This window comes from Camelus ferus, chromosome 17 (assembly GCF_009834535.1).
Source record: "Camelus ferus isolate YT-003-E chromosome 17, BCGSAC_Cfer_1.0, whole genome shotgun sequence".
NCBI lineage: Eukaryota > Metazoa > Chordata > Mammalia > Artiodactyla > Camelidae > Camelus > Camelus ferus.
The window spans coordinates 32,741,175-32,767,962 of record NC_045712.1 but is presented as its reverse complement, the minus strand read 5'-3'; the positions used below and the strand labels follow the sequence as shown (position 1 = coordinate 32,767,962).

Sequence of the window (26,788 nt, the reverse complement as noted above, 5' to 3'; positions counted from 1 at the left end):
GATCACAAGTACCCTGAATGGAAACCATCTAGTGACATGGACTCTCAGAGTTTCATCTGTAAAAGGGGATTTATCACACTTTAAGGGTTGCCTTGGGATTCAAACGGATGTTGATGAACATTAAAACAACCACCACCACAACAAAAAGATCTTGTGTCTTGCGTTTATTATAACCAATGTTCTCACCTACTTGGGTAGCAGCAGCTATTTACTGAGCCACAGAGAAGCATTTTCCTGGATAAATACCAACATACCACATATTTCCTCTGAGCCTCTCAGGACACAGAACATCTTGTGAGACAGAGAGAACAGGGAACCTCTTCAATAGGGCCAATGAAAAGCACTCAGCCACGCACACACATCCACAAAAAACCTAAGAATTAATAGTTGCCCGGATTTTTTCTTTGAATCATGCATTTTGGTTTGATGGTTGACTTTCTTTTGTTTTACAGCTACAAGAAACCAAAAGTTGATCTACTCCAATGTCTCATTTTAATGTCAAGAAACTGAGACCGAGAGAGAGGAAAAGACTTGATTAGCACCTAATGTACACCTGCCTAGTGCTGAAAATCAACTAGAAGAAGCTGTTCAATTCTGTGATTTTTTAAGAGTAATGTCTTCAAATGAGAATATATCTGTCGACTGAAAAAATGCACAACCTAGAAGTTGAGAGTTACGTTTTATTCGGCAGACTTTCTGAGAACACAAGCCCAGGAGGCAGCCTCTCAGGTGGCTCTAAGAGACTGCTCCAAAGAGGCAAGGGACGAGCCAGGATATATGGGTTTTTGCAACAAAGACCAGGTAGTCTGAACATCCAAAGGTTAGTGTTAATTAAAGACAATCAGATACCCCAAGTTAAGGAATTTAGTGCTTTTCTCTGTACGGGAAGATGCAAAAGTCTGGGCTCACTGAAATCATCCCTTTGATGTGCACCTTAGCTGTCTAGGGCCAGTGTCCTGTTCTTTCCCATCCTGACTCTCCTGAGGGGGCACTACTGGGTGTGGCTGCAGTGGCTGATGTCTTGATGGTCGCACCACTGGAGGTGGCTGCAATGTGAGAGCATAATGGCTGTAACACCTATTTACTGATATGGCAGTGATATTTTTCATTCACAGACTCAACTGAGAATGACCAAGATGATGAATGGCCTGGACATAATTTCTTAGAAGATAACAGAGGTTATCAGTATATGATTTATTGATTGTCTATTGGGGAAAGTAACTGGGCTAAGGGTTTTAATACATTTTCACTCTTGACTCTCTACAATGATGTGGGATGTGAGATACATTTCAAACTGCACAGAGAAAAGACAATGAGGCTTAGCGAGGTGACGCTAAGTATGTAGCACAGCCAGAATTTATGTCCACTTTTCTTTGACTCCGAAAACAAGTGCTCTTCGTCCATCAAATGAGGCAACAGGTCCCACTGGACAGAAAGCTCAATGCACACTGCCTGTGATGCCCATGTTACCCTTCTGTTCTGTGATCACACTGCAACAGGACCTCGGGTTTCTGACAGCCAGTTTCAAGCTCTTTCCAACCATTCACTTTCATTTCATTGTATACTGCCTGGCACATAATATATCCTCAATAACTCTCTGTCCAAGGAAAAATTGCCAAAAAATGTTAAAATCATTCAGATATTAAAAAATAGCATTTCTACAGAGGAAATAGTTGTAACAAGGGTACATCATGCAGGATGTACTCTACTAGGTAGCTTTGCGTAATAGATAAGAAGTCAGGGGCTTACTTGAATTTCAGTATAGTCAGCCACAAGCTGTGTGACTTTCAGTACATTATTTAACCTCTCTGAATCAGTTGTCCATCTACCATATAGAAGGATAAAGGGTAGCAACCACAGATGGCTATTGTGGATTAACTGATATAATCAAACAGTAAAGTCTGACACAAGCAGTCAATACATGGCAGCCTTGATCAATGCTCTGACCAGCTACGCCGATGATGGTGGTTTCCAGCATGAATACAGCAAAGCAGAAGCTTTCTTACAAAGCAGAAGCTGTCAGTGTTCCTCAAGAATTTCAGAAGCATCTGCATTTCTGATTTTAATAAGGATTTCCAAAATCCACTTTAGTGCCTTGTTCAAAAGGGTAAGTTTTAATGAATTATTCTAATCATTTTTATCAAGGGCAAAGTCCTCTCTAAGACTCCAAAACAGAGATAATGATATTATATACTTTACAGGCTTGTTTTAGAATTGAGTTAATGAATGACATGTGCTTAGGCCATGCCTGACACATCTTACATGCTTAATAATAATTAAAAACAGTCAGCACTACTAAGGCCCTAACACACGAAGTGCAACGTGTGTGGGGTTTTCTCCACATCCCTAAGCAGTGCTCTGACACTTAGCGGGGTGTCCCATGACCCAATTCTGACACTACCCACCTGGAGGTACCATCAGATCACACACGTTAAGGGCTCAGTCCTGCAAAACTGTCCCCCACCCCAACTTCAGATGCCAGTTTTAAGTTCTGGTACTTCTGATCACAAGGCCATAGATTTGAAGCTCCCATGACCCCCTGCTCTGCTCGGGTTTGATTAATTTGCTGGCAGCTAACAGAACTTAGAGAAACATTTTACTTACTAATGTTACCTGTTTACTACAAAAGGATGTAACACAGGAAGAGGCAGATAGAAGAGATGCCTAGCGCAAGGAACAGGGAAAGGGCACAGAGCTTCCGAGCTCCCCAGTTGCTGCGGTCTCCAGCACCTCCATGTGTTGGCTAACCTGGAAGCTCTCTGAACCCTGTCTCTTTGGGTTTTTACGGAGACTTCATTATACAGGCACAACCGATTAAATGGTTGGACATTGGTGTTTGAACTCAATCTCCAGCTCTCTGCCAGAGACTGGGGGCTGGGACCGAGTGTTCAGACTCTCCAATCATGTGGCTGACTCTGCTGATAACCACTCCCCAAACCTTAGGTACTTTCCAAATCACCTCACTAACATAACAAAAGACATCGTCATCGATCTCAACACTTAGGAAATTCCTAGGGCTTTAGATTCTCTGTGCCAGAAAAGGGAGGAAGACCGTTTAGCTATTTCTTACTGTAAATCACAGTATCACAACTACGTAGTCCATGCCATGTTAACTGGTACTTGAGTGATCTTTTGCTTCATTAATGCTATGAAACAAAAATCCTAAAATCCTCAGGGGGTTACAAGGACAAATTTTTCTCATTCTCACAGACCTGCAGGTTGACCAATTTGGCTGCCGGTAGTTGGGCTCAGCTGGGCAACTCCATTTCATGAAATGGGATGGCTGCACTGGAATGCAGGCTGCAGGCTGGGTCTGAGACCGATCTGTGTCTTTCTCATCCTCCTCGTACCAGCGGATCCCTAAGGCATGTTTTTCTTACTGTGAATCTCAGGACTGCAGGCATAAGCCAAACTGTGCCTCTGTTCCAGTCACACTTGTGAACAGTCCACTGACCAAAACAAGTCACAGGGCCCAACCCAAGGAGGTGGAGAAGGGAAGTGTATCTGCCCAAAGGAGTGAGGGATGGGAATGAAGATTTCATAAATAACCACCAAATCCTTGACAGGTGGATTCCAAGTATTCATGAGTCGGATAGACCAATTTAATCAACATCATCCAGTATCAGCCGAACTTCCCTCCAGGCCTCTGGACAGCCAGACCCCTAGGATGCGGGTGACTGGATAAGGGCAGGTTCAATCCTCTGAAGAGCTTCTCCTGCAGACTAAGTTGAAGAAAATGAACCTTCTGGCAGTAAGGCTGCATTTGGAATCCCAAATAAGGAAAGCCAGAGCCCAGGGCACTGTGCAGTGAAGCAAATGCCAACTCCAAACTCTTATTACCATCGAAGAGGATGACACCTTCAATCTATCTCAAAAGAAAAATGATTTCTTTCTAAATCAGATGATGAGTGATATAGGAATACTGTGATTTGATTCAACTGAATATTTAGTATACAGGGGACCAAAAGGAGGCTTAAAACCAGAGACAAGAGCTCAAATGAGCTTCAGGGTAAATTTAACGGGGTACCTTACCCTAGTTTGTCAAAACAGGTTTGTAAAAATGGTGCCTAAGGAATAAGGGGGAGAATCAGAGGGTGTATGGTGTAGGGCAGGGACAACATACGGTGTGTGGCCCTGCTCTGTAGTTAAACTGCCTGACTTTGGCAGAACGGCTGCTTTCTCAGGCTCAGCAGTTTTATCTTGGGAGCGGTCAAGAGTTGAGCTTCAATTCCCAGCAGTGATCATGGTGTGTGAGCCTTTTAATGTACAGCTGCATTCAGTTTGCTAGCCTTTTGTTGTGGATTCCTGCATCTCGTTCATCAGTGATACTGCCTGCCAATTTCTTTCTCTGTGGTGTCTAGTATCTGGTTTGGTATCACTGTGATGCTGGCCTCATAGAATGAGTTCAGAAGCATGCTTCCTTCCTCTTCAATGTTTTGGAAAAGTTTGAGAAGGGTAGTGTTAACTCTTCTTTAAAGGTTTGGTAAAATTCACCTGTGAAGTCTGGTCCTAGACTTTTGTTTGTCAGAAGGTTTTTTTGTTTTCAATTATTGATTCCTTTTCATTGCTGGTAATGAGCCTGTTCATATTTTCTATTTCTTCATGATTCAGTCAGGGAGATTATATGTTTCTAGGAATTTATCCATTTCTTCTAGGTTGCCCATTTTATTGGCATATAAGGGTTCATAGTAATCTCTTGTGATCCTTTGTATTTCTGTGTCTGAAGTAGTGCCTACTAGAGAGTAATCTCTCCTCATATACGAGCTTTTATGGATGTCAGCCGTATGACCATCATTACATCTATAAGAAGAGTATAAAGAAATTTACTCTTCAAAGCAAGATTTCTGTATTACAGGTGTGGTGGTTTAGAACAGGTTCGCAGGTTTACGGACCACTAAGTGCCAGTATGTATGCCATCTTCCTTTGACACTTGGTGTCTTTGTGATATAGAGGACTAGAACCTTGTGGAAGTTCCAGGTGACTCCTAAGGCTACATTAGCTACAGCCTGCAAGTTTTGCTGGTTTCTGGTGGGGTGCCCTCTCTGGGAGCCATTAAAAAAGCCTGTAAAAAGCCCAGACATCTTAAGACTACCAAGTGGAGAGACCACATACTGAGACCTCACAGGGAGGAAGAGATGTTCAAAGTGCCCCAGCTCTTCCAGCCCAGACCCAGACCCTGACTTGTAGCAAAGAGGCCTTCAAGGTCTCCCAGCCCTGGCTACCATCTGACTGCAACCACGTGGCAGAATCTGAGTGAGGGCTGCCTCATTGGACCTAGTCAACCTCAGATTCGGGGGCAAAATCAATGATTTTATTGCTTTCAGCCACTGTTTTCCCGTGATGTGTCATGCACCGACAGATCCCCAGATTGGACGGTAGTGATCCTACAGCGAGTACAGCGGAAGGATGGAGCCGAGGTGGTCAGAGAGGGTGGGGCTCAGGCTCAAGCTCGCTAAGCCAATCAGAACATCTCTTTTTCACACACTGGGATTCTGTATACATTTTTTTTTTAAACATTAAAAGGCTTCTACTGCTAAAAGGAAAAGTTTGAAAGCCACTGAACTAGATAATACCTCAAAAGTTTTCTAGATCCACAAAGTTAAAAGTGAAGTTCGTATTAAACAATAACAATGCCTGAGTGTGCAGTGCAAGACACAGAGGGTGCGTCAAGTGCTTTATGCACACTGCACCACTACGTGCTCACCATGCCTTGGAGCAGTCCAAGGGCAGCCAACTGTGAAAGAGCAGAGGCAGGGTGTAAAGCCAGGCATTCTGATCTCAGGGCCCACACTTCCAACTAGAACAACACAGGAGCAAAACTGAGCTATGGTGATTACCAAGGAACAGTGCTCATGTGCCCTAAGGACAGCTGTGAACAAGGGCCATGTCCACACTCATAAGCTGAGTGGCTGCTACATGGCACAGCTGGCTTCTAAAATACTACCCAACCCAAATCACTAACCTCAACTCCACCCTCTCTAGGGTGAAGGCATTGCCATTTGGGAGAGGTGATTCATTAAGTCATTTACACACATTAATTTCTCTAGTGGACAAGCAATTACCAAGGGGACTCAGATAATAGAATAAGAGAGACAAAATTTATCGATGGGAAACACTAGAGAAATGTTTTTCCAAGCAAGGTACAGGGCCCAAAAGGGTTGTTTGTGGAAGAGAGGACGAGTTTCAGATGAAGAACAGCATGAGAAAATGTGAGACAAACAAAACTGGCAGAGGTCTTCAAACAAAGACCCGTATGTTCTTTTTGAATCTTTCCAAAGGATCAGCCTTACTGACACAATGATCAGTAACACTAATATTATTTATTATTAATATGATTGAGTCCCCAACATACACAGTAACTTTCAATACATTATGGTTACTTCTTACAATCACCCTATGATTGTACCATTAGTATCTGTGTTGTGCACAGGAGGAAACTGAGACTCAGCCAAGCTCAACACTAGAACTCAGGCCACAGAGCTCAAAAACGGAAGAGGCAGAATTTAAATTCAGGATTCAAAGACTGATTTCAAATCTTTGCTTTTTCCTTAGCTACATAAAAGATACTTTGGGAGTGAGACTATCTCCTTTTAATTTTACACTATACACATAAGGCTCATATATATGTACATCAAATACCTGAGTGTTCAATCTTTTTCTTCTTTTTTTAAAGAACACAGGAGAAGATTACATAAGAAGGAACACTTGGATATGCCCTCAACACTGAAAGGGCTATCATGCAATCTCCAAGAAAATACGACTTCGAGACAAAAATATAAATCTAGCCAAGCATGAAATCTACAACACTGTATAGACAGTGTCCACATGGAGAAAAATCTAGGATCAAAACCAGGTGGGACGAAGGAAGGATTCATGAGGCATAACAGATCCTAACAGGTGGCTTTATGCTCCATGAGAGACCTATATGTGGTTTCCAAACACCGCGAGAAGCCCCTGCCATATTTTTTACTTACAGCCTCATGTCATGGCTTGGCTGTGATTTGCTGTGTCTGGACAGCTCTGAAGCACCTCAGGGTTTATCTACTGAGGTGACATAAATTTCACGCACGAATGAAAGTGATTCACACCACGTTGCTAAACTTACATAAAAGTTGCAAGAACAATACAAAAACTTCTTATTACTCTAACACCCATTTTTAACATTTTGCCAAATTCTTTACCAAATCTTTTCTCTCTCTTACTGCGCATGTGTGTGTGCACGCACATGTGTATATCCTTTTATACATCAGTGTTTAATTCCTAAGCGCGGGGCGTGGGGACATTCTCTTACACAACCACCGTAAAGTTATCAAAGCAGGAAAGTCAACCAATGTCTTGCTGTTTCTGAAGAAAATGGGTCAGCTTTCTTTTCTCTTCTTTCTTTTTTGTGTTTAATAGATGTCCCTCACTTTAAGTGTTTCTGATGTTTCTTCATGATGGGATTCTGGTTAAGCATTCTTGATGGAAATACTACAAAGATAATGAGACATCCCTTAGCAACGTACTATCCTATCCAGAGGCTCACAGCATCCACTTGCATTTGTTGATGGTACTAATGATCACTCAGTCAAGATGTTGTTGGGTTTGTCCACTGCACAGATACGGTTTTTTCTCTTGCAGTTGCTAAGTGATTTGTGGGGAGACACTTAGGTAGCACTAACACTTGAGTTCACAATTAAGGGTCAGACCCCCATCTGCCTAGGGGTTTTCTGCTATATAAGCTTCCACAATCCCCTACTGATAAGAAGGATGGAATATGAGCTTCATGATAATCACATGGGCATTGCTTATTACAAGGAAAGGTGGCAATAAAACATGCACTTGTACTTCCTCTCCAGGTAAGCTGAGATAGATCCATTTTCCCTTGCTCTTCCCCACTAAGCATAACTATAAACTCTGCAAACAGCAAAAGAGACAACCAAACATGGTTAAAAGAAGGCGGTTTGGTTTGGGGAACAGCATAGTGGGAGAGCATCTTGCACCCCCCTACCCAGTAGAAGGTGACCAAGGCCCAGTGTTTCCCTATCCATGACCTTGCAGTAGGAGACAGTCCAAGCTCCGCCACAGAAACAGCAGTGCCTCTTACGACATCAGGGGAGTCTGATACCACTGGTGAGGGAAGTCAACTGGGAGTCCCACCAGACACAAGCAGCCAGGGGCAACAGTCTCCTTCAGTGAGCCTGAGATTCCCGTTCCCTGGGAGACACTGAAATGGGCGGGGCAGGCCAGAGCAGCAGGTGGGACCTGGGCCATCACAAGGCTTTGGTCCAGGAGGGCTCTTTGCTGCTGTGGGCCTGAGACTATCTTCTCCCATCCAGAGGTGATGGGTGGATGAGGTAGAGACTCATCCATAATAAGCAGCCTGGTCGGGGGAGTTTTTTTCTTTTTGTTTTTTCCTGGCAGACACAAGAGTCTTCTCTTTCCTCCCTCACCCAGAGAGACCAGGAGGAGTGGGGAGCAATAGGAGGATCTCCCCACACTTTTCTTCCAACAAGATACCAGGCAGCCTGGCCTGGGGAAAGCTCTTCTTCTCCCTCAGGCAGCACCATCAGGGACCAAAGGGGAACCAAGTAGCACTCGACAAACCAAGAAGATCAAAATAACACTGCAAAGACATCAAAAACTTAAACTGCCATTGGAACCACAATTCACAGAAGTAGGCCAAGAACCACCTGCTAAACCTTAATGCAGTGGCTGCTGCCTGCCAAAATAAAGGATTCAAGCAGATCCAGAGTCTCCTAATACAATAAACAAAATGCCCAGGATACAAGTGAAAATCACTCATCATGCCAGGAACCAAGAAAATCATAGCTCAGATGCTGAAAGACAACCAAATGATTCCAATACTGAGTGAATCAGACGTCAGAATTATCTGACAAATATTCTAAAGCTGACATCATAAAAATGACTCTGGAAACAAATGAAAATTATTTAAAAACCTCATCAAGGAAAACAGTAAGGTACACACATATAAAAACCCAAATGTAAATGATAGAACTTGAAATTACAACAATAAAAAATACAAGATGAGCTCAGGAGAGGAAGGGAGATGACAGAATAAAATCCATAAACTTAAGGACATATCAATATCATTTACCCAGTTTGAACACCAGATAGACAACAGACTGAAAAACAGTGAGTAGAGCTTCAGTCGCCTGTGGGATAACAGCCAAAGTTGCAGTGTTTGTATTTTCAGAGGCCAAGAAGGAAGGGGGAAAGACAGCGAGGCTAAGGAGCATTAGGACAGGTAATGACGGAAAACTGACCAATTTGGATAAAAGATGCAAACCTACATATTCCAGAAACTGAACTGACCATAGACAGGATAAACCCAGAGAAAGCCATGCCACTACATATCACAATTAAACTTTCGGAAACTAAAGACGAAGAAAAAAATCCTGAAGTCAGCATAACTTATAAGAGAATATTAATTTGAATGACAGGAAATTTCTCATGGGTATGACGAAGGTCAGGACATGTTGTGCCAAGTGCTGAAAGAGAACTGTTAACTGTGAATTCTATATCCACTGAAATTGCACTTATGATTAAAGGGAAAACCAAAACTTTTTCAGATGAAGTAAAACAAAAAGGTTTTGCTGCTAATAGATCTACTCTGAAAGGCAGTTCTTCAAACAAAAGGGAAATGACAAGGAATCTTGGAGCACAGAAATTAATTAACAACAGAGTAGAAATAAGGGCATGTATAATAGCCTATAATTTTCCTCATTAGGTTCATAAGTCATACTTGATAACTGAAACAAAATTCTAACACTGCCTGATACCAAAGACAATGATATTTAAAAGTAAGGAAGTTAAAGAGACCTAAATGGAATTGAGGTTTCCAAATTCACTCAAAGTGCTAAATTGTTGACTCTAGTAAACTGTCATAAGCCATGTATATATATTAAAATACACTAAATAACTACTACAAAAAGAATACAAAGAGATACACTAAAAAACACTAACTAAATCTAGTTAGAATCCTCAAAAATGTTGAAGTAACCCAAAGGAAGACAAGAAAAGAAAATCAGAAGAACAGAACCAGGGAAAGCAAATAGAAAACAAATAATAAAATGGCAGAATGAAGAACTAATACATCAATACTCATCTAAATACCTACCTAAATGTACATGGTCTAACAATGTTAATCAAAAGTCAGAGATTGCAGAGTGGATAAAAAATAAAACCAAAATATATGCTGCTTGAAAGAAATACTTCAAATTCAAATACAAAGACAGGTTGAAAATAAAAAGATGGGGAAAAATATACCATGTAATTATTATCTTTTTTTTTCTTACAAAGCAGGAATGGCTATATCAATATATGATAAAGTATACTTCAGAGCAAAGACAATTACTACAAAGGAGAATGTTCTAATGATGCTAAAAGGACCAATCCACCAGGAAGACATAATGATCTGAAATGTATAATTGCCAAAAACCAGAGCCTCAAAACACATAAAACAAACATGGGTAGGGCTGAAAAGTGTTACAGACAAATCCACGATTAGAGCTAGGGGTTTCAACACCCTCTTCTTCCCAACTGGTTAAATAACTAAACCAAAAAGCAGCAAGGATTTTGAAGATAACGAACAATAGTCAACCAGCAGAATCTGACACAAACAGAACACTACGCTCAACAAGAGAAAAATAAACATTTTTTTCAACTGCCCCCAGGACATTCACTAAGATAGACCATATCCTGAGCTATAAAACAAATTTCAACAAATTAAAAGGAATTAAAATCACAGAGTGTTCTAGAATGGCAATGGAATCAGATTAAACATCAGTAAGAGAAAGACAAGAGGAAAATCTCAAAATGTATTTTAAAAAACACACTTCTAAATAATTCATAGGTTATAAACGGAATCTCAAAAAGAAAAATTTAAAATATCATAGAGGTGAATGGACATAAGGCTTACACAGCAAAATGTGTGTGACATAGCTAAAACACTGCCGACACGAAAATTTATAACATGAAATGCTTACTTTAGAAATGAGAAAAGTTCTCAGATTAAGAACCTAAGTTCCTACCTCAAGAAACAGGAAAAAAAAAAAAAAGCAAAACAAACACAAAGCAAGCAGGAAAAAAGGAAGTAATAAGAACAGAAATCATTGAAACTGAAAATAGGAAATCTAGAGAAACAAATCTGTGAAACAGAAATCTGACTCTTCAAACAATCAGTACAACTGATAAACTTTTAGTAAAACTGATGAAAATAAAGAGAAGATGCAAGCTACCAACATGAGGAAGTACATCAGCTCTCTAACTCCAGATCTTGCTGTCATTACAAGAAGTGAGGACGACCAACAACTTTATCCTCACAAATTTAGCTACTTAAAAGAAATAGACCGATTCTTTGAAAACTATAAACTACCTAAACTCAATTAAGATGAAATAGACAATCTGAATAGTCCTATAACCATCAAATAAATTGAATCTGTAATTTAAAATCTCCTGAAAAAGTAATCTCCAGGCTCAGATGGCTTCACTCAACAATTCTATCAAACATATAAATAAGAATTAACACCAACTGTGTCTAATTTCTTCTAGAAAACAGAAGGAAACACTTCCCAACTCATTTTATAAAGTCAGTATTGCTCTGATAACAAAACCCAACAAAGACAACACATAAAACAAAAACAAAGACCAGTAGCTCTCATTAACTTAGATGCAAACAGTCAACAAAACATTAGCAAACAAAATCTAACAATGTATAAAACTAATTACACATCCTAACTAAGTGGGATTTATTCTAGGTGTGCAAAGGCTGGTTCAACATCAGAAAATGACTCAATGCAACCCACTGTATCAACAAACTAAGGAAAAAAGATATGATCTTGTATCTCTGTTCCACAGTGTCACTCCCGTAGTGCCAGGGTCCTGGCCAGGTAGACCAGCACAAGAGGTTTTCTGGAAAAGGGATACAACCCCTTAATCTTAAATTTTATGAAAAGCTGCTTTTAATTCTGGTATTTACTAAATACCTACCAGGCGCTAAGCTTTGTATCTGGTGTTTCCATGCTTTATCTTAATTAATCTTTATCATTATCTGCACATTTCAAATAAGGAAACAGATTCAAAGAGGAGAAAATGACTTGCTATTATGTATTATGTGCTGGTGTCCAACTGCCATGCCCATGTCTATTATCATTCCTTCCCCTGGTGATTGGAAGTAGGTTATCACAGCTTCGGGTCAGCTTGAAAACTGGAAGGACATGTAGGATTTAGAGATCCAAACTTCCTTATCTCCTCAGTGAAAAGTGGAAGGGCAGTCCCAAGGGGTCCTTCCTGGGCGCCCAGGCAAAGCCATACGCACACACACAAATAAACAAATGTTTTATACAAATTACAAGCCAGAGAAAATAAAGGCCAAAGTCCTATTAATCTTGCTACATCTTTTCTAAATCATTGTCTTTAATATTTTATCACACAAACACAAGTAATAAAGAAAAAGAAATCAAAACATGTAAAATAATTTACCTATCCAGAGTTCCAAAACCCTAACAAATCATCTCTTGTCATTTTTTGTATATTTCTCCTCAGTCCTTCTTTACCTGCGTGTGTTACTTTTCCAAAATTATTTACACAGTCATTTGATACATTTTAATTGGGGACTTAATTTAAGCTAAGAAATTTGTTGGATTTGGGGGATGTAATAAAAAGCAAAAATAGACAGTATCTATTCTCCTGGAGCTTAGATAATGAGTCAATTTTTGTTTTTTATCATAGTAATTTTCTTATATGTCTACAGAATTATATTTTGAGCCATCAAAACACTCTATTCAGGTTAAACATAATTTTCTTACTTATTTTTAATGTAGAATGTTTTCATTGTTTCCAGATTTTTACTACTTTAGATGATAATGCAGTCTTTGTTTTGTTTTTTTGTTTTAGATGACTTTACCTTAGACTCCAAGGAGTAGGCCTGTGGGGTTACAAGAGTATGTCTATTGTTTTGGTGTTTAAACATATTGCCAAATTTATCTCTGAAACAGCTGTTTATACTTTACACAGCTACCAGGAAGATGCACTGAGTCTTATCATATGTGGAGCAACTTTGGGTATTGTGATTTTTTTACAAAACCATTTTTAAAGAAGCTTTTCAAACAAATAGAAGTAGGGAGATAGTCTAATAGATCCCCTATGTATAAAACGCTGAAAACAATAATTATCAATGCCACCTTTTGAGCTATTCCTTTAATTGGAGTGGTGTTGGGAGATAATTAGTTATCTGTTTCACCCCAAACCCACTAATGAATATGCTACAACTGATATTTCAATGTTACATCTTCAGGCTAAGATGAATCCAATCATTTCCTGAACAAGTCAGTTTCTAGTGAGAGAACATCACGTGGAGAAAATCCCAATCGCATGCCATGTTTGGATGAACCCAAAACATAGCTCTGCTTACACATGCCAGGGCGAGTTTTAAAAAGGAAGTATCTTCTAACTCTTCAGTTCACCCGGCATTTACTCTGCTTCCCTGTTTCAGTGTGCTCTTGTGTGTAAGCCTGTATTTTGCCCTAAAGCATACATTTCCTGTGGTGTAATTTTATTTTTGAGTGAAGTTTAAGTGCAAAATAGGTATGTGACTCCAAGATGAAAATGCCAGAAAAGAAAATGGTTCAGAAAAAAGAAAAGAAAAAAGAATGCAATGAATTGTCATCACATTTTTCATTATATTTTAAGTCTAACCTCCATATATTGAATTTCAGATGACTGTTTACTTAGTTATATAAATTTGCTTTATGGCTCAATTGATAACTTCTGTTATAATGGGAATTTTTGACTGGGATAGTTTTTAGTATATTTTTCATATTCCCCCACCATTAATATTATGTGTGCATATATTATATATACACATGTAAGTTATAATATTATCTTACAGGACTTACCTATCATATTAATAATAATTACACATACACAATCAGATTATTTTGGTGTTACTCTGTATTCTACCTAAAGAATCTGGCTAAATCATAGGGATGACACACAGCAGTCTACACAACTACCCAAAGAATTAACTGCATAAGACAGACATGTTTGCCATGCCTTTATAACGCAGAATGGGGAGACCCAGTGTTTTCAAACTGACATATCCAGGTTCAAATCTTGACTCTTCTTTTAGCCGGTAACTACTGTGTAAGATTTAAATTAACTCCCTAAGCTACATATGCAAAATGGAAATAATAACATGTCTATTATAAGGCTGTTGTGGATATTACATTACATTATGTAAGGTATAGTAAATTACCTTATATAAAGATGTTCAACAGATGGTGGTGGTGATAGAGGAGGGGAGAAAGGAAGACAAGAAAGGGAATAACATTGATCAGTTCACAACCAAAATGCTTCAAAAATGAAAAATAAAATATTTTTCACTGGGTGTGGCTGTGTGAGTATGTAAGTATGTTGTGCTGTGAAATATGTTTCTTACTATATGTATCACAGTCAAATAAGCCTCAAAAAATATCCTTGTAGAGACACTCTAATCCTGTGAGGATGGTATTAAGACCTACTTCATAGGGTTGCTGTTAAATGTTGCTGAATGTTAAACAGGTAGAGCACTTGAAGCTCCCCCTGCACGAGGTAAGCAGTCGTTACAGGTTAACAGTTACTACTAGTTTATTGTGGCAGTTACTGTTGCTATTTGCGATATTGTCCTTCTGTGTTTAATCTGTGTGAAAACTGTTATTTGATATGGATTCTAACTCCATTTGTCTACCACGTCGTGTCTTCTTCTACAACAAAAAATAAAGACCTTTCTAGATATTCCATATGCTTGGACTGGAAGAATTAATAGTGTTAAAATGCCACACTAACAAAAGCAACCTACAGATTTAATGGGCTCCCTTATCAAGTTACCCATGACATTCTTCACAAAACTAGAACAAATAATCCTAAAATTTATATGGAGCCATAAAAGACCCAAAATTGCCAAAGCAATCCTGAGGAAAAGAACAAAGCAGGAGGAGATACTGTCCCACACTTCAGACAAAACTACCAAACTACAATAATCAAAACAGTGTGCTATTGGCATAAAAAGAGACATATAGATAAATGGAACAGAATAGAAAGCGCAGAAATAAACCCATACGCCTATAGTCAATTAATCTTTGACAAAGGAGGCAAGGCTATACCATGGAGAAAAGACAGTCTCTTCAGCAAGTGGTGTTGGGAAAGTTGGACAGATGCACAAAAATCAATGAAATTAGAACACTCCCTCACACCATACATAAAAATAAACTCAAAATGGTATATAAAGACCCAAATATAAGACATGACACTATAAAACTCCCAGGAGAGAACATAAACAAAACATTCTTGGACATAAATCACAGTAATAGTTTCTTAGGGATATCCCCCAAGGCAAAAGAAATAAAAGCAAAAATGAACAAACAGGACCTAATCAAACTGAAAAGCTTCTGCCCAGCAAAAGAAACCGTTAACAAAACAAAAAGACAGCCAACAGAATGGGAGAAAATATTCACAGATGATGAGACTGACAAGAAGTTAATTTCCAAAAGATAAGACAGCTCATACAAGTCAATATAAAAACAAGAACAAAAACAAAAACAAAAACAAAAACAAACCCAGTTATTTAAAAAAATGGGCATAAACCTAAAGAGACATTTCTCCAAAAAATATACAGATGACCAGGCACATGAAAAGCTGTTCAATGCTGTTAACTATTAGAGAAATGCAAATCAAAACTACAATGAGGTATCATCTCACAACAATTAGAATGGCCATCATCAAAAATCTACAAATAATAACTGCTGAAGAGAGTATGAAGAAAACTAGTACACTGTTGATGGGAATGTAAACTGGTATAGCCACTATTGAAAAAGAGTATGGAGATTCCTTAAAAAACTGAAAAACAGAGTTACCATATGATCCAGCAATCTCACTCCTGGGCATATATCCAGAAAACTCAACAACACTAATTCAAAAAGATACACACACCTCAATGTCCATAGCAGCACTATTTATAGCAGCCAATACATGAAGGCAATCTAAATGTCCATTGACAGATGAGTGAATAAAGCAGATGTTGTATACACACACACACACAGTGGAATATTATTCAGCCATAAAAAATGAAACACTGCCATTTTCAGCAACATGGATGGACCTAAGAGAATATCATATTGAGCAAAGTTAGACAGAGAAAGACAAATATTATATGATATCACTTAAATGTGGAATCTAATAAATGAATGTTTACAAAACAAAAACAGACTCACAGACATAGGAAACAAACGTACAGGTTACCAAACGGGAATGGGAGGGTGGAGAGGTAAACCAGGAGTACAGGATTATATGCACACTACTATTTTATATACACACTACTGTATATAAAATAGATAAACGACAAGGATTTACTATCTAGCACAGGGAATTATATTCATTATCTTGTAATAACCTATATTGGAAGAGAACCTGAAAAACTATATATATATACACACATATATATGTATATACCTGAATCACTGCTCTGCACCTGAAACTAACACATATTGTAAATTACTATACATTATCAAAAAAATTAAAAATAAAGACCTTTCTAGATCAGTAGTTTTCAGAATGTGAAACAGTGGGGAGTGGAGCCTCAAATAAGACAACCAACTTGTTTTTCAAAGGGCATAAAAATAAACAAAATAATCTATGTTTAATATCATCATCACCACCATCATCATCATCCCTTAAGAAGCAAGAAAACTTAAAATAGTCACAAGTAGGAAAAAATTCCTAGAATAAAGTTAACCAGATACATTATGATTTATAAAAATCTTATATTTTACGTGTACTTCCTTAGAGCAAAGTGAAACATATTTAGATCAGAGTCAGTTCAAGAAGCAGCATTTCAGGTCCACATTCTTGCCTAGTTGCTGGATTTTTAAAAAAAAAATTTAAAGCATACATTTAGCTTCTATGGATTTTACGCCTATTTCTGGAGGATCTGATCACATATACCATATCTGCTTACATATACACATATATATATTCACTCATTTATCCATTTACTTATGTATTACCATGTTAAATGTGCCTCAATTACAGCTTCTACTGTCAGCCACTTGTGCAATTGCTAGAGAAAAACATATTTAAGTACTTCCAATTTTCAGTTTCACTCTTATGTGTGGGCAGAGTCTGTGAACATGGGTGAATAATCTGTGCCACTAACTTCCTATATTGTAGCACCAAAAATTCTTTTGGTGTTGTGTCAGCAGACAAGTGATATGAAATAGATAGACCTTGTGCATTCAAAGCATGTGATCTACGACTGAGCTTTTAGCCCCCACCCCTGAATGGAACCTTGGATTGAAAAAATGGTATTACTACTGGCACACGTGAACATTAAGAAAATGGCAGAGCTGTCACTTTTTAAATTCCTTATTATTGCTATTTAAGCCTATAAAATATTCTGATCCCATTAGATTTGACAAAGTCCACCAGGAAAAAATAAACATAATAGGAAGACAACTAGGAATAAAGATTTCTCCACTCCTGCTAGTAACACACCTTAGCATAAATCTTTATTGTACATTTACTTATTATTTCTTTATCAAGTGCTTTCTGTTATGACAACTATTCAAAAACAATTCTGGAAATAAAGTAATTTTAGAGCCAGATCTTTGAATCTTGGTATCAGAAAGTGTTAAACCAAATATTTGGTTTTCTAAAGAAGCCTATTCAATTATATTACCCCCACTAAAATATTAATAGTGCTTTTAGTAGTAAGATTTTAGTGATAGCAAATTTACTTTTAGTGAAATAAATTATTTAAAATGTTTCTTTCCTCTTTTGCAGATTTTAACATCTATTTTGCGTGTTTTATAATATTCCTCAGTAACTGTGTAGTAGTCCATATATAATTTATATAGTGTATATACATACATACATACACATTTATATTTATGTCTATAAATACAAGCACACACTGATATATATCTGTTTACCTGCATAAATAGATAAAGAGAGGGGAAAATTGAGAATGCTAAAAGATATTCAACTCTTTGGGATTTTCAGTTTAAAGTCTTTCTAAACCATCCTCTCACTGGGAATAATAAAACCAACTGGCCTAATTGGCTTTCTTACAGCTCTTGTCCCCTACAACTCAGTTTCAGTCCCAAAACCACAGGTATAACCCAGATCACATCACTTCCCTAATTAAAAACCTTAAATGACTTCCCACCGGACTTTGAAGGAAGTACAAACTCTTCCTCCCAAGGCCCAAGATTCACTGGCCCTTGCCTACCACTGACCTTGTCACCTGTCCCTCTGCCTCCTGCTCACCTTCCACATTCCAGTGGCTCCTTTAGCTCCCAGGACACACCAGGGTCCTCTCTGCTGGAGAGCTCTGCCCTTCTATTGCTTTCTGTCCTTTCTGTCAAGTCCATTCTGTCCCCAGATCAGCATGCCTGGCTTCTCTTCACTCCAGTGCCAACTCAACTGTCACCTCCTCAAAAAGACTTTGTCTTCCAATTCAAAGTACCCCTCTGGATCGGACCACCCTATTTTACTTTCCTTATACTACCTACGGTGAGCTCTGTATTTACTGGTTTACTGCTGTCTCCTGCACTTGAATGCTGTGCTCATTATGAGCAGAAACCTACTCTCCCCTGTTCAAGGTTGAAGCCTCAGTACCTGGAGTACTGCCTGAAACACAGTGGACATTCAACACATAGCTATTGGATGAACGGATGAATCAATGAATAAGCTGGGAAGACAGTCATATTATTCATTTTCTTCTTGCTCATTTCCTTATTCAAGAAGTGGGAATTCAAGAAATGCATACTCTCACTTTCTTAGGAGCATTAAATGAGATGATTTATGGACATTTCAGTGGGACTGTTGACACTTAGTATGCCCACAATAAATGTTAGCTCTTCCCCGTCTCTCCCCAAGGAATGTGTAATTTGCTTGATGTCACTAATTTAAAAAATCATTGTGAGATATGACAGAGTGCACGAATCCTCAGAATCAGAGGAACCACATCTGTAACCTTTTCCTAGAACACTTGTGAGAGCTTGATGCTGAACTTCCCACTGTAAAAGCTGCTTATTCTCCAATTTTCCCTACTTAAACTTCCTTTGCAAAATCCTCTATCTCTACCAAATCCTCTATCTTTCTACCAAAAAAGAATCTAGTTGCCTTCATCTGGTACAGAGGCCTTTCAGAGTTGGATCATACATGGCATGGTTTCCTTGGCATCCTCCAGTCTCTCTGATCACTGGCTTTCTCCCAAATCAGGGGGTATGTCATGACTGCCTAAGGACACGTTGGTCACTCCCGGCACTGTCTTTCTTCAGGACCTAACTCACACACTGATTGTCACTGACCTTTTCCAGTTACCCCAGGTGGAGTCAGACTGCTGGTACCTTAATAGGGGTTGGTCACCTACGTATCAATTTCTCCTCCCATTTGCAGTTAAACTGGCCCATGACCTTACTTGGAAGCAGTCAAGTGACATCCTTTGTCTACAGCAGTGTCTACGGCATTGAGACACATTTAATCAAACTCTCTGGGTTCAGAGGCCCTGACTTGCCTGCCATGGTGTGAAATACAAATTTCTAATTAGCAAAACGCACTGAACCTCTGAAGCACATTTGCACCTCCAAGGCTTTCTGCAGCTCTCAGCAGGGCAGTCTTCACGGCTGCAGCCGATGCTCAGCCCAGCTGCATCGAGACCACACCCTCCCTGTGCTCTGAGGGCCTTGTGTAGGCAGTGTGCGTGCTCAGTATCCACATGAGTGGACAGGAGTCCTTTCCTCTCCCTGACACGGCTTCCCTCTACCAAATCATACCGAGGGCTCAAGTCATAGTGATAACAATTACCATTAATCTTTTAAACAACCCTGCTAGCTGGAAACCAATCCACCTTTCTCACCCGAGGAATCTGAGGTCTAGAGAGGCCACACAAGGTACTTAAGGTCTTGTAGCCATTATTGGACAAATCAAGGCTTCAAATCCAAGTCCGTCTTACTAGCTGCCTATCACCTGTATCAAATTAAAGGATGAATTTCAACTTGCTTTGAGAAGTATGAACAGGATACACCCTGTGGTCCCCACTCAAGCCCACCCACTCACTCACACACTTCTGTACTACTCCCATTTGGATAACCATTCTGGACTCTAATATATGTAACCCCCATTTAAAAATGTGTCCCCTTTTAAAAACATGTTTTGTAATTTCCATGGCTAAGCACATATTTGACTATTTTGTAATTGATTGTATGCAGCTCAATGTAGGACCCCTTAGTACATAAAGATTATTTACTAAGGGTCAGTATTTCTCCAAGTGTGGTCCACAGAACTGCCTCTAGCACCGAATAATGTTGTTGCAAGTGAATCAGAGTTTCCGAGGTAGCAGTGGCCTCCGGGGCTCTCCATTTCAACATCCATCCCATGCATTCGCCCCCACCAGCATTCATGGTAACCTGAACGCAGGACAAACATGGAATCTCTAAGCTCTCCATTGAACATCTCCCATCCCCACTTAGCAGCAAGTCTGCAACACTCACAGTGAATCACCACTCTCTAAGTGCAAGCAACGAAAGAAAAATAACATTTAAGGACCATCAGTTTGCTAGTCAGCTCTTTAGCTAACCTTGCCACGCATTAGTGAAGTGAAGTGAATATTATGGGACCAATTTCATACTCTGAAGTTTAATCTCAGAGTGGTGAAGTCTTTGTTAACACACCTTTAAACCCAAAGCTTCAATTAATTCCAGTTGCTTTGAGGCTTATTCCTATAAAACCTACTTTCCCTGCCGTAAGTAGGGAGCTCGGTTCTTCCCCTTTTCAGTATACCACGCCATGTGACTTCTTTTCCCTACTGCATTGCTCCAAATCTGCGTTTTCCCCAGCTGCAACCTGGAAAGCACACTGCAGGGGCAGAAGAACCCGACTGCTACCCTGAGGGTCCTGGCTCAGTTGTGCCTGGTTTTCCTTTCTGTCACGGAAGACGGTAATTCCAGGCACCTGTAACTACGTGGTTAGACTCTGTGATGGATGACACCGTCTCCCCACTTCCTCTGTGTCTCCCAACAGCTCTGACAACAAAGCTCTGCACACGAGAGACCTTCAATCAATGGTCCTGACTAACGATGGCCTCTGTGCCTGCCACGCTCAGCAGCCACTGTGAACTGCAAATGAGCGTGCCAGCTCCCAATTAAGAAGAGTGCCATGTCCCTTATCCCAGAGGTCATTTCCTGAGCGGCAAAATAAGAATTAGGGTTAGAGTTAGTTAACGTTTATGTGAATCTAAAGGTCTTTTCACCCAATTTTTGGTTTCCTTTTAATCACAGAGAGGCAGGACAATAGTGGTTATGAGAGCGGACTATGGAGCCAGAATGCCAGGTTTACTTACCACCTCACTGATCATCTACGTAACCTTGACCAAAAATGCTCCTGGAGACCTTGTGCTCCTCATCTGTAAAATGGGAATAAAAACAGTACCCATCTAATAAATTAGCTATGAGAGTTAAACGAGTTAGCATGTAGCATTATGACTGGTATACAGAAGGTGACCAAAAAACGTTACCTCTGACTAATTACAACTAATCAAATATCTGCTGGCAAGGCTCCATGGGGTAGACGTGGAGAGATGTCTACTCCTCTGCAGAGATGATCACAGAAGCTCTGAAGGAGGCGTTGTCTGTGCTCCACTCATAGCTCCTGGGCCCCCTTCAGCAGTGCCCTTGTGGACAGTCCAGTGCACACACATTACTGCCGCCCCCATCGGCAGGCCAAAATGGCCTTCCCTGTCACCCTGCCTGAAGGTGTTTTCTAGCCACTGTGAGGCGGAAGTGCTGGGGGGACAGCGCCCAAGGAGAGCCCTCAACCTGTGAGGCGTGGGAGGTGTCGACCAGTTTCCCGGCTGCCATGCTGTGATTCTGAGGCTGTGGGAGATGCTGCCTCAGAGTCCTGGGGATTTAGCCCCAGGCGCCCACAGTGATAACCTGTCCTGCCCCTCCTCCCTTTCTTGGCTTCCTCACCTACCCTCTTAACGTGTTTTCTGGGATCATCTCCCAAAAGCTTGCATCTAAATCCTTGTCTCACGATCCGCCCTTGGGAAAATGTAGACTAGGACAGTACTGGTGCCCCCACTTGACATCTGGGTACACTGAGGCCCAAGGAGGTTAACTGCACACCAGAGGCCATATGGTTCTTCTCCCCTATGATGTAACTGTCCTCTGGTCCTTCGAATATGACTTTAAATATAAAGTCATGGTTACAGTGCTCTGGGGACACTGCATAGCGTCAGCTGGGCATGAGGGAACGTTCTGCAGAGACAGTGATATCTGCAAAGAAACAGAGGCAACTGCATGCCTGACGGAGGTGGGAGGAGACAGACTAATACGCAGTCATATACACAAAATGACCTTGTGAGTTGCTAAAATATTAAAATACACCTGCACAAGCTGGCAGCCAGGACTGCCCTCCTTCCTCCAATGCTCCCCTCTGCTCTGCATCCCCACCTGTCCCCAGACACCCTGGGCCTGCCCATGATTCAGCAACATATGGGTTAACGCAGTAGGCTTCCGGGACTCCAGCCCAGCAAGAGCCGGTGACTCTACTGATTGGTTGGTCCCCAGATGTTACTAGTTATTAAATATTTGTAATAAATGCTCTTGGCAAAAGGAGGAACACTAGCAAAGAGATTTACTGGTTAAATCACATGATTTTCCCTTCCCCTTCTTTTTCAATGCCCCATTCATCTCGAAGATGAAAAACAAATGTGCACGTGATACGTTGGCCAACGTAAATTTTTTAACTCTGTGAGCAATTACCCAGTCAGTGTCTTCCCCACAGCACGAGGGCTGATGAAACAGAGCCGGGTGCGGAGCTGTGAAGACTTCCACCAAAGATGGCAGAAACATACGGTCTTTCAACAGGTCAGTAATTTCCCAGATTTCCCTCCAGCTGGCCTGAAAAAGACTGAGCCTGCAAACTCATGGTTCCTGAAAAGCGCTTTTGGTGTGAGGTTCAGTGAGCTGCGCAAAGAAAAATGACTGCAAGGGAAGTACAAGAACAACAGATAAACAAGGACGGCCAAGTTCATGTTTAAAGTTGGACAGCTGGATTGTTCTCATTAATGAAGTCGCCTTTTCTGACACTTTGAACGTGCTCTTCCAGGGGCAAGGAACAAAGGCTCATGACTGAAGACCGAGACTTCCTTGGGAACTGAACAATTGGACATTCGAGCCTCTTACATAGCACACTCTAGATGAGAAATTGGTATGTACCAAAGTCTCAGGAATATATTTGTATGTGATTTTACTTTTTAATTGGAAGACATAGGCTTTGCAGGGAGAGAGGAAAATTAGCAATCCCATGAGAAATGGCTACAAGAAGGGATTCAGAAACATTCAAATTAGATTTCAAAAGGCATTCTTTCAAAAGGAACATATGATGATTTTCCTTTGTGGATCACAGTGAAGAGGAAGAAAACAGAAGTGATAAAGACACACATCTCAGAAAGAGAAAATCGAAACGAGTGGCAGGCTTAGAGCAGCCCCAAAGCTATGGTCTCTGTGGAGGGCTGGCTCATTCTCAAAGAGGCTACCTAAAGCAGCTAAGTCTGTCACGTCTGGCCACATCCTCACAGACGCCTTTTGAAAATAAGCATCTTGGAGAGTAACTGGTCTCCACCTATTCATTCTGAAAGCCAGCTGGCATCAGGGAGTTATAATGGGAAGATGTCTGAAGTATGTAGCAGTGTTGGGAAGGGTCAGAGGGGGTGGTTAACGTTTCCTTAGTCTCTGTCTCCTGGAGGCTTCCAGTCCCCCCTTATCGCCCTCTTGGGGGGAGCTTGGGCTCTGAGGCTCTGAGGGATGCACTGTTTGGGACAGCTGGGCATCTTACTCTGTTGGCTGCATTTTATGAATGAACCTCAGCCAGCTACAGTGATGATCCTTCTCTCTCCACTGCAACTGCAGAGCTGTCTGAAATAAAGGAATTTGGTTCCAGAGAAGAGACCCAGGGTTTGCATATTGTACCACTGTGAAATTTCATTCTTATGCATCAGTTCGGTGCCTAACACTTACTGGGCCCTGAGAGGTCCAGCGCCTCTGAGAACTTCATGGAGGTGGTTAAAGAAACAAAGCTGTCTCAGGGAGAGGGCTAGTCCTACTCTGGAAGGAAGGGAAGGGGAAATGCGTGATGCAGGTCTTCCCAAGGAAGCTGGAACGTCCTCTGGGGCCAATGTTCAGCTCAGTGGTGGACTGTGGCATTTCAAGTGATGTGACAAGATACAGAAAGGTCAGGGAGAATGTGACAGATTCAGGATGCTTCAGGGAGGTCTGTGTGACAGGAGCACAGGGCGAGGGGTGGAACAAAGGCCACTAGGGGGATGGGGGCAGCAGGAGGTAGGAAGGTTTGGCATGAAGGAATAATAAGGTCAATTCAAGTTTTAAGAAAGACATTAACAAAAATAATAGCAGTCCTACCAAACGTTATTGTACCAGCCCCCATCGTTAGCACTTTTCATGTACTTAATTCTCTCAGCAGTCCTATGCCTTTGTCAGTCCCATTTTACAGATAAGGCAAATGAGGCAAATTAAGTGAGGTGAAGCAAGTTGAGTGGTAGTGCTAGGAAGTGGCTGAAGCTCAGGATTTAGGGGATGGGAAGGGATAAATTTGGGAGTCAAATTTGCAAATGTTAGCCACTATACAGAAATATAGACTTTAAAAGTTTCTTCTATATAGCACAGGGAACTATATTCAATATCTTATAATAGCCTTTACTGAAAAAGAATATGAAAATGAATATATGTATGTATATGCATGACTAGGACATTGTAGTGTACACCAGAAATTGACACATTGTGACTGTACTTTGATTAAAAAGATAAACAAAAATAAAGATAAAAGGAGGCAGCCTGCTCCCAGACCAGACTTTTTAACACTACATCATGTTGCCTCTTCATAAATGACCTATCAGCAGATCTCTGTTAACACTGACCTGCCAATTCCTCTCTAGTTTTTTGAAAACTAAGGCAGAGAAAGCAGATTTGACTCTAGAAAGGTCACATAGAAGAATCACTGGTATTTTCTGTTTGAAAATAATCCTATCAGCCATTTCAGCTCCACTCATCTTTAAGAACAAAATTTAAACATAGAGCTGGGACCACTGAAAGAAGGCAATTCAACAGGCGTCCCTAAATCTTGAATACTCCGCTATCAAAATGCTCACAATACTGGGTGTGCCTAATAAGACGCTTGACAGTGAAATTTGCAAGGCATCCAGGAAATCTTCAATAGTTTTGCTATAACGTTGCAAGCTAATGACTACAAAGCATATCAGTTAGTCTTCTGCTCAAACCTCCTTTCATTACACAGTTCCCTCAAGTGGGATGACACTCATCTGTGTGACAGTAACAGTGATGAGAGAGAGGAGCCGTTGGTTCCACCCCTTCTCCCTAGACTCCTGACATTCTAATCCGGCAGTCTTGATTGAATCCTGTAAACTGGCATTTATAACCAAGGTGATCTATACCTTTAATGGAAAAAAATTAACTATCAGGAAATATAGGCACAAATCATGCACCTGACTATTTACCAACTTTGACGCTAGCTTCTTACTGAAGCATAAGTGATTTCAAGGCAGTTTCAAAGAGCCACTTATCTTTCCAATGCATATCCATCAATGTGTTAAAGCTCGCTTTCAGAGTGTGATTTCAAATGGCAGGCATCATGTTCCCTGCTAAGATAAAGGCCCTCGTGTCCTATTCAGTCATTGTGAAGGCTCTGTTACAATATCACTGCAAGATAAATCAAGAACGCCTTTGTTATTTATGAGAAGTTTTGCCTTCTTGATATTTTCACACTGCATCTTTTCGGTCTTCCTTGTTCTCTGCTTGTTACTTCTCCTTCACTGTCATAGTTGGGAGGACTTAAGCAGGGGACTGAAAATGCCCCCTACATCTGAATCGATGACTGTCGGTGGAGGACGTTACAAGGAATAAACACCTATTGGCCAGAGAGCTGGTTTGAATGGTAGGCAAGACAATTCCAAGACACGAGACAAAGGGTGTAGCTGGAAGGCCATTACTCCTAGGCTCTCCTCACCCCACTTTCCAAGGACAGAGGTTTCTCATTGGGTTCTGCAATCAATCGAATGAGAAAAGGTAAGTTTTAAAACTCATGGAAGCCACTTTGTCCTTCCCAATGGGAACTCAGCTGTGCTGCTGTGTAAAGACCAGCCAGGACCTGTTTCAGGCACCGGAAACCCATTTATGAATTTGTACAAGTGAGGGCTGGAGGGGGATGTGGCTGATTCAGATTTACTTTGGGGGAAGTTTACTACTCCTAAGTGTAGTTTTTTTTATGTTAAGCTACTTGCAGACAGCATGCTACATCAAACACTAGAACTTTAAAGATGGCATGAGCAAAACATTCCTAGGAATGGCAGTGCTTACCTGAGAAAACTGGGCGTGAAATCTTCCAGATGCAATAACCAGAAAAATGGGCCCATTCAGACTAAGGTCCCCACTGAGGACACAGGCACCGTGATTTAACCAGAGGAGGCGGTAAGAGCATTGATGATGGGGCTCAACTGCTTAAGCAGCTGGACAAGTTTAGGATGACATATGCTCGGTGGCTGTGCTGTTGTGGTTCTGAAGGTTCTAGAAAAGGGCAGTAAGTTTGACTTTTCACCATGTCCTATGACATTTGAGCGAGAATGAACCCTGAATGTGGGTAAAAGCCACCAAACATCCCATCACTACATGTCACAGCATTCTGCTGAGAATGACTGCACACGACTGGTTTATCA

The 26,788-nt window shown here is 40.6% G+C and overlaps 1 protein-coding gene across 11 annotated transcripts in view; it reads right to left on the bottom strand.

The window, feature by feature from the left end:
* GRM7 (glutamate metabotropic receptor 7) overlaps nt 1-26,788 on the bottom strand; it is a 769,980-nt gene that overhangs the window by 222,550 nt on the left and 520,642 nt on the right. The window contains exon 8 of one of the 11 annotated variants that reach the window (XM_032458842.1): nt 21,380-21,442. The exons of the other annotated variants lie outside the window; for them this stretch is intronic. Within the exon in view, the coding sequence (XP_032314733.1) occupies nt 21,395-21,442 (48 nt within the window). The 3' untranslated portion in view covers nt 21,380-21,394. The remainder of the gene's footprint in view (nt 1-21,379; nt 21,443-26,788) is intronic. 11 annotated transcript variants of the gene reach the window in all.